Source organism: Monodelphis domestica, chromosome 4 (genome assembly GCF_027887165.1).
Source record: "Monodelphis domestica isolate mMonDom1 chromosome 4, mMonDom1.pri, whole genome shotgun sequence".
NCBI lineage: Eukaryota > Metazoa > Chordata > Mammalia > Didelphimorphia > Didelphidae > Monodelphis > Monodelphis domestica.
In genome coordinates, this window is record NC_077230.1 from 99,151,554 (window position 1) to 99,167,178 (window position 15,625).

At 35.7% G+C, this 15,625-nt stretch overlaps 1 protein-coding gene and 1 long non-coding RNA gene across 4 annotated transcripts in view; one reads left to right on the plus strand and one right to left on the minus strand.

Moving 5' to 3' along the window:
* Positions 1-15,625, plus strand: part of NCK1 (NCK adaptor protein 1) — a 68,288-nt gene that overhangs the window by 39,957 nt on the left and 12,706 nt on the right. For all 3 annotated transcript variants that reach the window (XM_056793661.1, XM_007493918.3, XM_001365108.5), the window contains one exon: positions 13,831-14,074. In XM_056793661.1, the coding sequence (XP_056649639.1) occupies positions 13,831-14,074 (244 nt within the window). The remainder of the gene's footprint in view (positions 1-13,830; positions 14,075-15,625) is intronic.
* LOC130453667 (uncharacterized) overlaps positions 4,541-15,625 on the minus strand; it is a 32,135-nt gene continuing 21,050 nt past the window's right edge. The window contains exon 3 of the long non-coding RNA XR_008911149.1: positions 4,541-4,827. This is a non-coding gene — a long non-coding RNA (uncharacterized LOC130453667). The remainder of the gene's footprint in view (positions 4,828-15,625) is intronic.

The window sequence follows — 15,625 nt, forward strand, 5'->3', positions numbered from 1 at the left end:
TTTTCTTCTGGCCACCAACTTTTGACTCAGGTTTTGATTCTCCTTTTCACCACGAGAACCTTTTTCTCACTGGCTTCCTTCATTGATCACTCCCAAGAATTCTTTTTAAATTTAAGTTGAAGCTAAAAAAGAGTATTCGTCAAACTGAAAGATAGCTTTCTTTTAACTCTTATAAAGCTGATGATTGCTTCTGTTTATAGTACAAGCTAGCCAAGGGATTGGTATGTATAGTTGTCTTAGGTTCCATGACTCCTACTTCTTTTATTTTTTTTAAATTTGGAAAATTTTAATTAATTAATTTAGAATATTTTTCCATGATAACATGATTCATGTTTTTTCCCTCCCCTCCCTTACCCCCTACTATAGCAGCTGACTTGCAATTCCACTGGGTTTAAATGTGTCATTGATCAAGACCTATTTCCATATTATTGATATTGGCACTAGATTGATCCCTTAGAGTCTACATCCCCAATCTTATCCCCATTGAACCATGTAATCAAGCAGTTGTTTTTATTCTACATTCTGCTCCCACAGTTCTTCCTCTGAATGTGGATAGTGTTTTTTCTCATAAGACCCTCAGAATTGTCCTGGATCATTGCATTGCTGCTAGTAGAAAAGTCCACTACATTAGATTGTACCACAGTGTATTAGTCTCTGTACAATGTTCTCCTGGTTCTGCTCCTTTCACTCTGCATCAATTCCTAGAGGTCGTTCCAGTTCACATGAAATTCCTCCATTCCTTATTCCTTTGAACGCTATAGTATTCCATCACCAACATATACCACAATTTGTTCAGCCATTCCCAAATCAGAGGAGGGCATCCCCTCATTTTCCAATTTTTTGCTACCACAAAGAGTGAGGCTATAAATATTTTTGTGCAAGTCTTTTCCCTTATTATCTCTTTGAGGTACAAACCCAGCAGTGGTATAGAGGAGAGGAAGAGCCTTGCGTCTACTCTGAACCAGAAAGTCGGCTTCTATTTCTTAAATGTGCCTTATACATTGCTCTTAAGTCTTTTTATCTTTTTATTTGGTGTTTCCTTTTTTTTTCTCTTCTTATCTGCTCATGTTAGCAGTTAATACTAGTTTGCTCAGTTTGACAGCCCATTCTTGTTAATCAGTCACCAGACAGAGAGATCAAAATTTTTCACTCTTAATCTTTGCTTTGTTGTGCCTATTCACGATGCAGGCCTTTTAATTGCACAAAGTACTTCTGAGTTCACTCCCAAGATTTAAAACACTTAACTTGTCTGGAGTGTTCAACTATAGGCCTAATGGTTGGCTTTCTCCAGCCATTTTCCCCTTCCCTGCCTGAATATAGGAAGCACCCCCCCCTTCCTCCCACTCTTTCCTTTTAACTAAGATTGTCTCATCTAGTCTCTACCACAATATTCCCAGGTGCCTGATTCAATATAGAACTTTCTCAATATTTTTTTCCTCTCCCACATGCCTCCCTGTTTCCCTTTTTGATGCTACCAGTAATGTTAACAGTTTTGTAAGCATTTGCCTAACCCTTTGCGAATCTTGTTAAGGAAGCATTGTTGATTCTTATAGAAGTCTGTATTATATTAAATATCACTTTCAAAGCTACCCAGGTACTTTCTCAGCCTGTCCCCTTTGACCCATTAGTCCCTAGGGAGTGTTTTAGTTAGTGGCTTTAGTTAGTAGCTATTTTTTTTAAGATTCCATGTTTTCTATAATGTCTAGTTTCTGTAAATCTTTATTCTTTTTTATTATGTATATAAGAATATGGTTTTGCTTCTTAGAGTTTTGTAACTGCAATTGCTGTTCATTTTGAGGAATTTGAGGAATGTAAGTGATTTGGTATTGCTTGCTCTGGAATACATACTATAGAGACACATTTATACCTGCCTATATTAGTAAGGAAGGCCTTTATAACCTTTGTTAGGATCTCTGTGTATATCTACTGAAAAATTATTCCCTGTTCTCTGTAAAATCTGAGTTAGCATTTTAGGGCCGGGAGAAACCCAGCAACATATAAGACCTCACTTGAGGAGGAGATAGAGGGATAGAGAGCTAGGCCTGGAGTCAGGAGGACCTGGATTCAAATTTGGCCTCAGATACTTTCTAGCTGTGTGATGAGCGATCCTGGACAGGCCACTTAATCCCATTTTCCTAGCCCGTTGCTTTTCTTTCTGTCTTAAAGGCATAACTGGGACAGAAAGTAAGGGTTAAAAAATTTTAAAAAGACTTCACACTTGCCAAATATTTTGAGAGGCAAAACTTGAAATTTGGCATGTACAGTATCAGTATTAATTGCCCATTGATTTTATTTATGCTGAGAAAGTTTATTTGAGAAAGTTGCCATTTTCTTCAATAATAACTTAAAAGTTAATTCCATTTTGGTCCAGATAGCCCTGTAACCCATAACATCACATTTGTCTGCTAACCTTTGACCAAGTCAGGGAACATTTAAGACCCATACTCTTAATTCCTCAAACAGTTATTGAGCTCAAAAATCCCAAAGCATACATCTGTAAGAAGAGGTAACAAACAAACTTTGGACCCTACAATGTGTCCTGGCAGCCCTAAATTCTCAAGTCTTCAAAAGGAGAGATTATCTCTAAATCACATTCGAGATAAGATTTTCCCTATATAAAAAGGAAAGCTGGGAAGCCATTTTTGTGGCACTACTAGTATATAGTACTAGGGTCCTATCCCACCATCACTTCAATCTAAATACAGATTTGGAAGTTTGGAAGTCTATAGCATCCTACTTCTGTCTCCAGTTGAGCTGTAAAAAAAAATCTCTTTTAATAAATCTTTCCTAGGTATCTTGTCTTGTGTATAAGTTTCCTTTTCCCTTCCCAAGTGGAAATGCTGAGTTATTATCACCTACTCCCATCTGGAGAGGATTTGTAGTGAAATAAAGGAGGAAAAACTGATCAAGTAGCTTTCTCATTTTTAAATTCCCTGAACTCAGAAAACTTTTTCAAAATATTTCAATAAATGACCCTAATTACCTTTTTTATAATGTCTCAGCATCTAGTCAGTCATTAACATATAACTTTTTATAATAATGATAATATTTCTGTAGTACTTTTAGATTTACATTCTTTAAATTTAATTTGTATCACTTTGCAGGCATGATTCCATGTGTTCTAATACTTTTTGCTCCCTGAGTGCCCAGTGACTTCTAGTAGTTTTAATATCGTCGTAATATAAGATAGTAATCTGACCGGTAAACTTTGCCATGTTTCCTTCATTTGTTTATATATCACTCTTTATTTCTAGATTCTGACTTTATCTTATTATATGATGGGAGATATTGGTCTATAATTGGTTTATGTAATATGATTATTGGAACATTACATAAAAATGTTAAAATAAAATATTTCCCATTATCATAGCCTTGTACACATTCATAATACAATACAATATAATACAACATAACATAACATAACATAACATAACATAACATAACATAACATAACATAACATAACATAACATACTGGATACTCTTCTTTTTCATCATGGTTTTAGGATTAGATATGGTGAGCTTTTAAAATAATTAAGAAAATCGTGTTTAGAAAAATTTAAAAAATTAATTTTTCTGAGTTCCAAAAATATAATTTGTATAGTTTTACCATTATTTTTATTTCATACAATAAGTTTTCTATGTGAGTAGTTTAATTTGCTGAAGACTTAAAATTATTTAAGATGATTATATAATTTGGGAGGAGTTTTAATGGAAATTAATTGCTGTATATTTTAGTTAATTATTTATTGTGTCTCTTTTTCTTTCATTGTTTACTGAGAGATCTGCAATTCACCCAACTTCCTGAGTTAGTCATTTGGGTATTGTTATAACAATTTTCAGAACAGGAAACTTAAATTATGTGTTAAAGTACAACAGATATTAAAATTGCATTTAATAGCATGGGAGAGTTTTCCCCAGAAAATCTTTTCTCCTTCCAAACTAGATAATAATTAACCTATTCTCATAGAACAAAATAATAATTTCCACAAGATATGCAAATCAGGTGTTTTATGTGATTGAAGAGAGAAAAAAATGGTGTTTGTCACTAGTACTGTTTTTGATATGGTTTAATAAAGAACTCTCTAGGAGGAAATTACTTATTCACACTGGGAGAAACAAGTAGAGCATATCCCTGAAATCTTTTCTGTGTAAAATCAATGTTATATTTTTAATGTATATTTAAGATAATCCTTTTCAAATTACATTATTCAAGTGAGACATGTATTCACCATGACCTGGACATTTTATGTCCTTCATATGCACATTTACCAATTATATGACTATAAAAAAAAAATGGAACTGGTTTCACAAGCCAAATAGGGGAGTATAATTAGTCACAAGGACTAGGAAATAGATTTTTTTTAAATCACTGATTAGTTAGCAACATATATGATATATGCTTGAAAGCATGTTGTGATTATATGTGTACCTTTCATTTCAATTATTGCCCTGGAAAGGACCTGCAAAGCTTAGCAAAAATCTTGCCTTTTTTTAAACTTAGTGAAAAATTTGAACTCTCTTAAGTGACTTTTTCCCTTATTTGCTGGGATGTGTGCTACCACTAAATGTAGTGGAATAAAATATTTGTCCAAGCCCCATTTTAAAAAACAAAACCTCTTTTCTCTCTTCTGTTGTCCTTCTCCTTTCTCACCCAGATAGGTGTTCTGGAACAGTTTGAACCTAGTACAATTAAAGTTGGTCTGTCTTATCACAGAGTCCTTTTAATAAAGGGCTGGATTTTCATGTCCTTTTTTTTTCCACATAAGTTTTCCAAAGTCATATGATCCATATTGTCTCCTTCCCTTCTTCTCTCTCCCTTCCTGGAGCTGAAAAGCAATTCAATCTGAGTTATACATGTATTATTGAGAGTGACATAATAAAAATCTATTTAAGGAAAATTAGTTGACAGAATTATACAGGATTAATTGCAAATAGGAAGGAAGATTTGTTGGAATGCTATTACAATAATCCAAGTATGAGCTGATGAGGATCTACATTAGTATACTGGTTGAGAAAATTAAGAGAAAGGAAAAGATAAAGAATATTTTGAGGGAAATATTTTGCTGAGGACCTAATTTTTCACTGGAAGAAAATTGAGACTTTTTGCTATGAACTCCACTTGACTTCTTTTCTCCTCTCCATTTCACATCTGACATTATTCTCTAATATCCCCTTCACTCCTAGTCTTTGATGATTAAGTGGCCCATCTATATATAGTAACCAGTTCCTCATATCTTCTCTAGGAGACTACAAAATATCTTTGTTAAAGAATCTAAGGACAAAGTCTGAGAAAAGAAAAACAACTAATGGTTTATCTCCATTTTCTCTAGTCTTCAGTATCTTCCTCAACTGACTCCCTCTGGCTTATAAACATGTCACATCTCCTCCATCCTTAAAGGAAAAAAAACCAAAAAAACAAAAACCTTGCTAGATTCTACCATGCTCACCAAAAAACCCTCTACAGTTGTCTCCATTTCCTCTCTGCATTCTGGCTTCCAACCTCATCACTAAACTGAAACTGTGCTCTCCAGGTAACAGTGGTTTCTTAATTTGTCAAATATAATGACTTCTTGTTCTTCATTTTTTTTTAACTTCTCTGCAGATTTTGACACTGTTGATTATCTCTTCTCCTGGATACTCTCTTCTCTCTAGGTTTTTGTAACTGTTCTCTCAGTTCTCCTAACAGTCTCTCACCAGTCTTTCTTGCTGGATCTTCATGTCCTTTCCACTAACTTGGTGTGTCCCTAAAGACTCTGCTTGGGGTTCTCTCTGTATACATTTACTTAATGATTTCATCAGCTCCATGGAGTCATTTGTCTCTATTCAGATGATTCCTACGTCTATATAATCATGCAGTTTTTCTTGAGTTCTGCCTTTTAGACAATTTGAACTGGCTGTCCCTTAGACATCTCAGACTCAGCATGTCCAAAAAAGACCTCATTATTTCTACACTCTTCCCCTCCACCCTTCCGTCTTCTCAACTTCCCTGTCGCTGACAAAGATACCACTCTCCACCCACCCAAGTTCATAACTTATATGTCATCTTCAACTCATCTCTCACACATCCTACAGAGTCAGTCAGTTACTAAACTTTAGAATTTCTTTCTTTGCAACATCTCTCACAGATTTCCTCTTTTCTACTCTCATAGGCCATTAATTCAGGCCTTCTTCTCTTCTTACCTAGATTGTCATAGTAGCCTTTCATGGATATAGCCTTTTCTCTCCCTACTCCATTCTGACCTCTACAGTGCTGCTTAAGAGATTTATTCAAGAACAAGCATTCCATATGTAATAACCTGTGACCTCCTATTGCCACAACCTTTACAACCTAGTCCTTTACCTCTTCAATCATCTTACATTCCTATCTCCAATCTCTGGAATTCTCTCTAAGATTGTAAGTTGAAATGTGTAACCCTCTACGGGCAGAGGGAATTTCCATTCCTATCTCCAATCTCTGGAATTCTGTCTAAGATGGTAAGTTGAAGAAAATATGTTACCCTCTACTGGCAGAGGGAATTTCCTTATCTAGGAGTTCCCAATAGCAATGAAGTCAGAGATCCAGTCCTTGTTTCTTTCTTTACCCTTTTCATTTGAACATGATGTGTATTCCCAACCAGAGTAAATATTTGAAGCTAGAAAACATTTTTGTAATTCATTTTGTTCTCATCCTATACCTCACATGCCTTGATGTGTATGCTTTAATAAATTTTATGACTAATTAACTGAAGTTTTAAGAAACAAAAACAAAAAAGTTCTTTTCTTCCCAAATCCTACTTTCCAATCCTGGAATAATTTTAGCTGTCCTCTTTATCCTTCTCCTTAGTTTTCCATATCTAATAGAACTCAGAATTAGATATAGAGCTTCTAACAAACAGTTCCTTGCTTATGTAATATAAAGAAAGAAATAGCTTATTAGGCCTTATTTATAAGACAATTGATATTTACTTTTAAAAACTCATTAAATAAATCAACTCAATTTCTGAAATATTGATTTTTACCCATAATAGTAATTGGAAACACATAGTCCATAGCTAGCAGATGATTTTTAAAAATTATTTTTAATATTTTTTTGAGTTCCGAGTTCTATCCCTCCAGCTCCTCCTCCACCTATTGAGAACGCTAGCAATAGAGTACCCATTATTCATGTGAACTAATGCAAAATGTATTTTTATATAAGCCATACCATGAAAAGAAAAGCAATAAAAATAAAGAGAATGAAAGACAATATGCTTCAGCCTATGCTCAGGGTTCATCAGTTGTCTTTCTGGAAGTAGTTAACATTTTTCATTATGGGACCTTTGGGTTTCCTGTTGGTAAAATGAGCTGGAGAAGGAAACAATAAACTCTTTCAGTATGTTGGCCAAGAAGACCCCAAATAAAGTCACAGAGTTGAACATAATTGGAAAACTACCAAACAACAACAGATATCTCTTAATTTTTTTGTATTTGTAGTTTTTTATAGCACAGTAATATTCTTTTACATTCATGTTATAGTTTCTGCAAATGTTTCCTAGGAAATAGGCTACCTTATTTGCAATTCTTTTCTACCACAAAAAATGGTGCTATGGATATTTTATTGAATATGGAACTTTTTTTGTCTTTGGATTCCACCCTTCAGGAGTATTATATATACAAATTCATATGTCATATATATTCATGGGTTTATATGTTAGGCATTGAAATCTCTAGGACAGAGATTTTGGGTATTTTAGTCACTTTTTTGAAAAAGCTAATTCCGAGGCAGAGTCAAGATGGCAGCTTAGAGGCAGCAAAAGTTCAGACATCCATAAACCCTTCCTTACTGCTCAAAAACACAGTGCTTCAAGGGGACTGAAAACCAAATCTAACAACAGGACAGAGCTAGAGAACCTTCCTTTTGGAGCCAACTTAAAAGGTATGACCCTAGAAAAATCTGAACTCTAGAACACATGGGTTTAAGGGGAAGGAAGAATGAAGGTCTCAGGACCCCTTCCCCACCTACAGTGCTGAGCCTCCAGTGGTGGCTGGAATCTCTGGGCGGGGCAAGGGCACTAGTCTGGAACCTTGTTGACAAAGCTGTGCCAGCCCCAGGGCTTAGAACACAGGCAGCATGGAGGCAGCTGGAGGAGAAGCTCAGAGCAGGCAGCCCAGTCATAGCCGAAATGCTCCATCTTGCCCCCCCCCTTTTTTTCTGGAGGGTTTGGGGCCTCAGGGCACAGTCAGCTTTGCAGATCAACTCTACCCTGGCTCAATCTCTTCAATAAGGGCAGATAAGAAGCTTTCAGAGGACAGGGAGGCTCAAGCTCCAACACCCCTCCCTCACAGACTGATCTGAAAGCCTCATTGACTGAGCTTCAAGGGCAAAGGCTACAACAAACTACAGGCAACAACCTTGACAACAGAGCAGGAAACTTGGCTCTTTCTCAGCTTCTGTTGTCAGCCAGGAAAGATCAGACTACCTGATCAAACAGCAGAACAGAGAAGAAGCCCCTTTAGGACAACAGCCCAAACTCATAGATCCAGCACAGTGAACAAAGAGCAAATGAAACAGAGGAACATCAAGGAACACCAAGCAAAAAAAAAAAAACTCCAGCAAATTGAACACAGGCTTTGGAAGAACTCAAAATACAATTCAAAAAACAATTAAGAGAGGCTGAAGACAACTGGAAAAAGAACTTAAAAAGTAAATCATCTGGAATCCTAAAATAGTGTCTTGAAAGCCAAAATTAATCAGCTTGAAAATGAGGCAGAGGAAATGAGAGGTGAAGCAAAGAAAATGAAACATGACCTCCAAAGAAAATCAGACCAGAAGGAGAAGGATGACCAAAAAATTAGGGATGAAATTCAGTCTTTAAAAACTAGAATCCAACAACTAGAAGCAAATGACTTCATAAGGCAAAAGGAAACTATAAAACAAAATCAAAAGAATGAAAAAAATTGAGGAAAATATGAAACACCTAATCCACAAAACAGAAGATGTAGAAAACAGGTCCAGGAAAGACAACTTAAGAATCATTGGTCTTCTGGAAGATCATGACAAAAGAAAAATCCTGGACATCATTCTACAGGAAATTATCCAAGAAAACTGCCCCAACATTCTAGAGCAAGAGGGAAAAGTGGAGATTGAAAGAATCCAGAGATCAACTCCTGTACTTAATCCCCAATTGACAATACCCAGGAATGTTGTAGCCAAATTCAATAACTATCAGACCAAGGAAAAAATTATTACAAGCTGCTAAGAAGAAGTTATTCAGATACCATGAAACCACAGTTAGGATAACACAGGATCTGGTTCATCTACACTGAAGGACCAAAAGGCATGGAATATGATATTCTGTAAAGCAAGGGAGCTAGGTCTATAACCAAGAATCAATTACCCAGCAAAACTGACTATATTCTTGTAGGGAAAAGTATGGTCATTTAATAAAATAGAATACTTCCAAGTATTCTTAAAGAAAGGCCTGACCTGAACAGAAAATTTGATGCCCAAACACAGAACTCAAGATATATACACACACACACACACACACACACACACACACACACAAATAGAGCTAAAAAGGAGGTTAATACTAAGAGAAATGAGAAAAGAAAAAAAATGGGATAAATTTATATGTCACAAAGAAGTTCATGGCGGGAGGGGGGAGAACATCAATACACCGGAAGGGTAAAGAGGTTGGAGATAGGAAATACTTAATTCTTATGTGAGTTGAAATTGACTTAAAGAGGGAAGAACAATCATATCCATAGGGGCAGAGAATTGATTTTTGTCCTCTAGAGAAGTAGAAGGGTAACAAACAAGACTGGTGGGGAGGGAAGCAATACAAGGGAGGGAGAGAGTGGGGGGGGTAGTTTTAAAAGACCATGAAGAAAATAAGAGGGGAATAAGAAGGGAGAGGGTTGAGAGGGAAGTAAAATAAGGGTGGGAATTAGGGGGACTGATTTAAAACAAAACATTGGTGTAGAAGGAAATAGTGAAAGAAGAAAGGGCAGGACTAAGAGTAGAAATTAAAATACTGGGAAATACACAGCTGGTAATCATAACTCAATATGAATGGATTGAACTCACCCATAAAATGCAAGCAAATAGCAGAGTGGATTAGAAACCAAAATCCTACCATATGCTGTCTATAAGAAACACACATGAGGAAGGTAGAAATGCAAATGGTAAAAGTAAGAGGATGGAGCCAAATCTATTGGGCATTCACTGAGAAAAAGAAGGCAGGAGTCGCAATCATGATATCTGACAAAGCCAAAGTAAAAATAGATGTAGTCAAAACAGATAGGGAAGATTACATCCTGATAAAAGGCTGTATAGACAATGAGGAAATATCAGTACTCAACATGTATGCACCAAATGGCATAGCATCCATATTTCTAAAGGAGAAACTAGTGGAGCTCAAGGATGAAATAGAAAAACTATACTTGTGGGGCACTTGAACCTTCCTCTATCAGAACTAGATAAATCAAACCAAAAAAAAAAATAATAAAGAGGTAAGAGAAGTGAATGAAATCTTAGAAAAAAATAGTAGATATGTGGAGAAAAATAAATAGGGACAAAAAAGAATACACTTTCTCTTCAGCAGCACATGGTACATTCACAAAGATTGACCATGTACCAGGGCATAAAAACATTGCAAACAAGTGCAAAAGAGTAGAAATAATAAATGAAACCTTTTCATATCACAATGAAATGAAAATAATTATTATTAAGGGTACATGGAGAAGTAAACCAAAAATTAATTGGAAATTAAATTACATGATTCTCTAAAATTGGTTAAAGAATAAATCATAGAAACAATAATTTCATTGAATAAAATGATAATGATGAGCTGGCCTTTCAAAATCTGTGGTATCCAGGCAAAGCAGTACTTAGGGGAAAATTTATATCCTTGAGTTCATATATTAACATATTAGGGTGGGCAGAAGTCAATGAACTGGGCATGGAAATTAAAAAAACTAGAAAGGGAACAAATTTAAAATCCTCAGATGAAAACTAAATTAGAGATCCTAAAAATTAAAGGAGAAATTAATAAAATTAAAAGGCAAAGAACTTTGGATTTAATAAATAAGACTAGAAGCTGGTACTTTGAAAAAACAAATAAAATAGACAAAATACTGGTCAATCTAATTAAAAAAAGGAAAGAAGAAAACCAAATTAACAGTATCCAAGAAGAAAAGGGAAACCTCACCTCTAAAGAAGTGGAAATTAAGATAATCATTAAAAACTATTATGCCCAATTATATGACAATAGGTATAACAATCTAGGTGATACAGATGTATATTTACAAAAAATATAAATTGCCTAGATTAACAGAAGAAATAGAATACCTAAATAACCCCATAGCAGAAAAATAAATTGAACAAGCCATTAAAGAACTCCCCCAAAAAATCCCCAGGACTAGATGGATTCACAAATGAATTCTAGCAAACATTCAAAAAACAACTAATCCCAATATTATATAAACTCTTTGACAGAATAAGCAAAGAAGGAATTCTACCAAATTCCTTTTATGACACAAATATGGTACTGATTCCAAAGCCAGGCAGATCAAAAACAGAGAAAGAAAACTATAGACCAATCTCCTTATTGAACAAAAATCTTAAATAGAATACTAGGAGAAAGATTCCAGCAAATGATCACGAGGGCTGTTCATTATGACCAGGTGGGATTTATACCAGGAATGCAAGGATATTTCAATATTAGGAAAACCATCCACATAATTGATCATATTAACAAGCAAACTAACAAAAATAACGATTATCTCAATAGATGCAGAAAAAGCCTTTGACAAATTACAACACTCATTCCTATTGAAAACTCTTATTTTTTTATTTTAACAAAAATCTTTGACAACATTAATGTGTCCTTCTATTGGATCTGTTTTTTTCTACTACTGTCTGCCTTAATATTTTCTCATCTTAAAAGTATAAGTTTCTAAAGATGAGGAGATGGTATTTTGATAAGACTATTCCTATACTGTCATGCTTTATACCCATGAGTTCTTGATAAAGGGATGAAGAGATTTTTTTTTTCTTCTTGTACACATTATTTGCAAAGTAAGGGAAGAAGCAATAGCAATAAAGTGAAATTTAAGTGTTGTGTGCTCTGTAAGGATTTCATATGAAGGTTCCAAAGATATGGCTCTGTGCTTTAGGCTTCATTAACTGCATTAATTTCCAGGGCACAATTTTCTCTTTGAAACCATTCCAAGAGACCTTGCCTTCAAACCCAAGGGCTCTTTTACCTTGTACCCTTTATTAAAAGCAGTGAGCCTCTTTGACCTTCCTTGCTTCCAAACAGACTTTACTACTTCAATTCAGACATATTGTTCATCTCATCCCTAATTACTTGTTATTCTTCTGGTACTGTTTGCAAGTATTCTTTTCTAGAATTTACTTTACATTTCCTTTCTACTCCTAACCTGTCTCCACATATTCAAGATCATTAAATTTTAAACAAAAAGATAGAGATTGTACAAATTCCAAAATAATACAGTAGGATAAATTAATTACAAGTGTATATAATATAATCAACAAAATGATACAACATATTATTTATTCAACATTGTATATAGAGTACTGTACTAGGCCTGAGGAAATACCAAGTTTATTTGAGGCATGGTCCCTGCACTGGTAAAGTTTTTAAAGTGACAGAGGAGGGGGTAGCTGGATGGCTCAGTGTATTGAGAGCCAGGCCTAGAGATGGGAGTTCCTTGGTTCAAATATGGCCTCAGACACTTCCTAGCTATTTGACCCTGGGCCAGTCCCTTAACCCCCATTACCTAGCCCTTACCACTCTTCTGTCTTGGAACCAATACATAGTATTGATTCTAAGACGGAAGGTAAGGGTTTAAAATAAACACCTTCAGTCCTTAACTATGATTTTGTTTTAATTCTCTGCAATACTTATATTGTATATTATTGTTCATCTGTGTTAGTATTTTATTTCTCTGTCACTTTATTTTTTTTAAACCCTTGCCTTCTGTCTTAGAATCAATACACTGTGTATTGGTTCCAAGGCTGAAGTGGTAAGGGCTAGGCAATAGGGATTAAGTGACTTGCCCAGGGTCACATAGCTAGGAAGTGTCTGAGGCCATATTTGAACCCAGGACCTCTCATCTCTAGGCCTGGCTCTCAGTCCACTGAGCCATCCTGCTGCCCCCAGGACTGAAGGTATTTAAAAGGAAAAACACTGTGTATTCATGTCCTGGATTTTCATCTTTCATGGAAGGCAGTTATGATATTGTGGAAAGAATATTTGAGATGTATTCAGAGAACCAAAGTTCAGCTTATCTTACACAGGTCACTTAAATAACTCTTTAGGTCATAGTTTATCTATATACTGAAAGAGTTGGAATAAATATTCTTTTAGTTCCCTGTCATTTCTGAATTTGCAGTCTTATGACCTTGATCTCTCTGTAGCATTTGACATATCTGACTTCCCCTTCTTTCTGGATGCTTTTATCTCCTTGGCTACCAAGACAACACACACCCTTATTGTTCTCCCTGATACCTCTAACTATTCTGTTTTGGCTTCTGTTTTTGACCTGGTAATTGGATAAAGCAGTTTTGAAGTAGAGAGAGATAATGATTTGAAAACAGTTAATACCTTTCTTCATATGTTCCAATACCACACCAAATTTTAAATTTAAAGTATTTCAAAATAATATAAAGAATATACAGATAAAAAACCTAGGACTTGAAAAATCCAAATTCAAACCCTCAATATAAGGAGTAACATATATCCAAATACTGTTTTCAGTCCCTGTTTCTTGACATTTTGTCTTTATAGATAAAGGTCTTTTAGAAAGAATAATTTTTAATTTCATGCCTTTTATATTTACAGTACCAGAGTTACTCGAAAATGGCAGAAGAGGTGGTGGTGGTAGCCAAATTTGATTATGTGGCCCAGCAAGAGCAGGAGCTGGATATCAAGAAGAATGAAAGACTTTGGCTACTGGATGATTCCAAGTCCTGGTGGAGAGTTCGAAATTCTATGAACAGAACTGGTTTTGTGCCTTCTAACTATGTTGAAAGGAAAAACAGTGCTAGGAAAGCTTCTATTGTGAAAAATCTAAAGGATACTTTAGGTAAGTATTGTTCAGTTTTGACAAAAGGCTTTCATTATATAGTCATTGTTCAGTCATATCTTATTTTTCATGATACCTTGGGGTTTTCTTGGTAAAGATACTGCAGTTGTTTGCTATTTCCATCTCCAGTTCATTTTACAGATGAGAAAACTAAGGCAAAAAGGATTAAATGACTTGCTTGGGCTCACTCAGCTAATAAGAATCTGAAGTCAAATTTGAACTCAAGTCTTCTGATTCCAGGCCTGGCACTCCATCTAGTATGCCACCTAGGGAAGTGCTTGTAGGTGGCTAATAAATGTTTGTTGAAATTGATTCAAATATTTAGCTCACGTGGTATCTTGCTAGAGCATGAATGTGTTAATGGAACCAGATTAATCAAGCAGGGCCAGTGGGCTCAAGAGTCAGTAGTGTTGGAGAGAGTTTGTCAAATAATATAGATTCAGGTAGACAGCATTTCAAATTCAAAGACATCTGGCTGCCATTCTATACCCCTCTGTATAGTTTATTGTAGGGTTTTTGTTGTTTTTAACTCTTACCTTTTGTCTTAGAGTTAATACTGTATATTGGTTCCAAGGCAGGGGAGTGATAAGGGCTCAGCAGTGGGGGTTAAGTGACTTGCCCAGGGTCACACTGCTAGGAAGTGCCTAAGGTCAGATTTGAACCCAGGACTTCTTGGTTCTTAATCCACTAAACCACCTACTTGCCCCTTATAGTTTTGAACAAGCTGTTTCTAGAATCTGTGATGTTAAAGTCAGTAAAAATGACTCTAATGATCAAGATAGTGGGCTAATTCTAGGATATAGGAGAGCTATATGGTACAGTTGAAAGATCACTCTGGAGTCAGAGAAGCTGGACTCACATCCTGCTTCTTTCTGATCCCTACTACTTAATGCCACACCAGCCAATTCACTTCATCTCCCTGGGCCTCAGTTTCTCCATTCATAAAATGAAGACTGGATGACCTTTGACTTTATGACTTTTAGTGCTGTTACCCTGTGGCCATGTTGGCAAACACATGACATGCATACCTCTGCATGTTGGGGGGGAGCTTCTCTGTTTCCCCTTTCTACCTTGCCTGAGGACATTTCTCACATGCCCAGCTGCTCAGTGCCAGCACTTCCTTCCTCCCCTGTCTGGGGCAAGGTGGGGGGCTCATAGACAACTTAAGGGTGCAGTTTGGGCACTCAGGCTCTAAAAGGTTTGCCACTGGTGTACTGTGGTGTTTGCTCTTTGCCCTATTCTTTACAGCTAGCTCATTAAGGGCAATCTTAGGCTTGTAGATAGGGAGTATAGCCAGAATGAGGTCAAAGGACTGCAAGTATAGGCCCTATTAACCTAATTAGACCCCAAACAGATGATATCTCATTTCAATTTTAAAGGCAGACAAGTTATTACGTTTAACATATAACAGCTATTGGCTCTGTATTTAACGTATTAGTTTTCTAGTTATGAATCTCTAGTTTAAAAAATAATTACTTCTTTTTTCTCCTATAGTTTTAATTGTGGAATCATATATAGCCAACCACAAATCATCAGCCTTTAACAATTCCT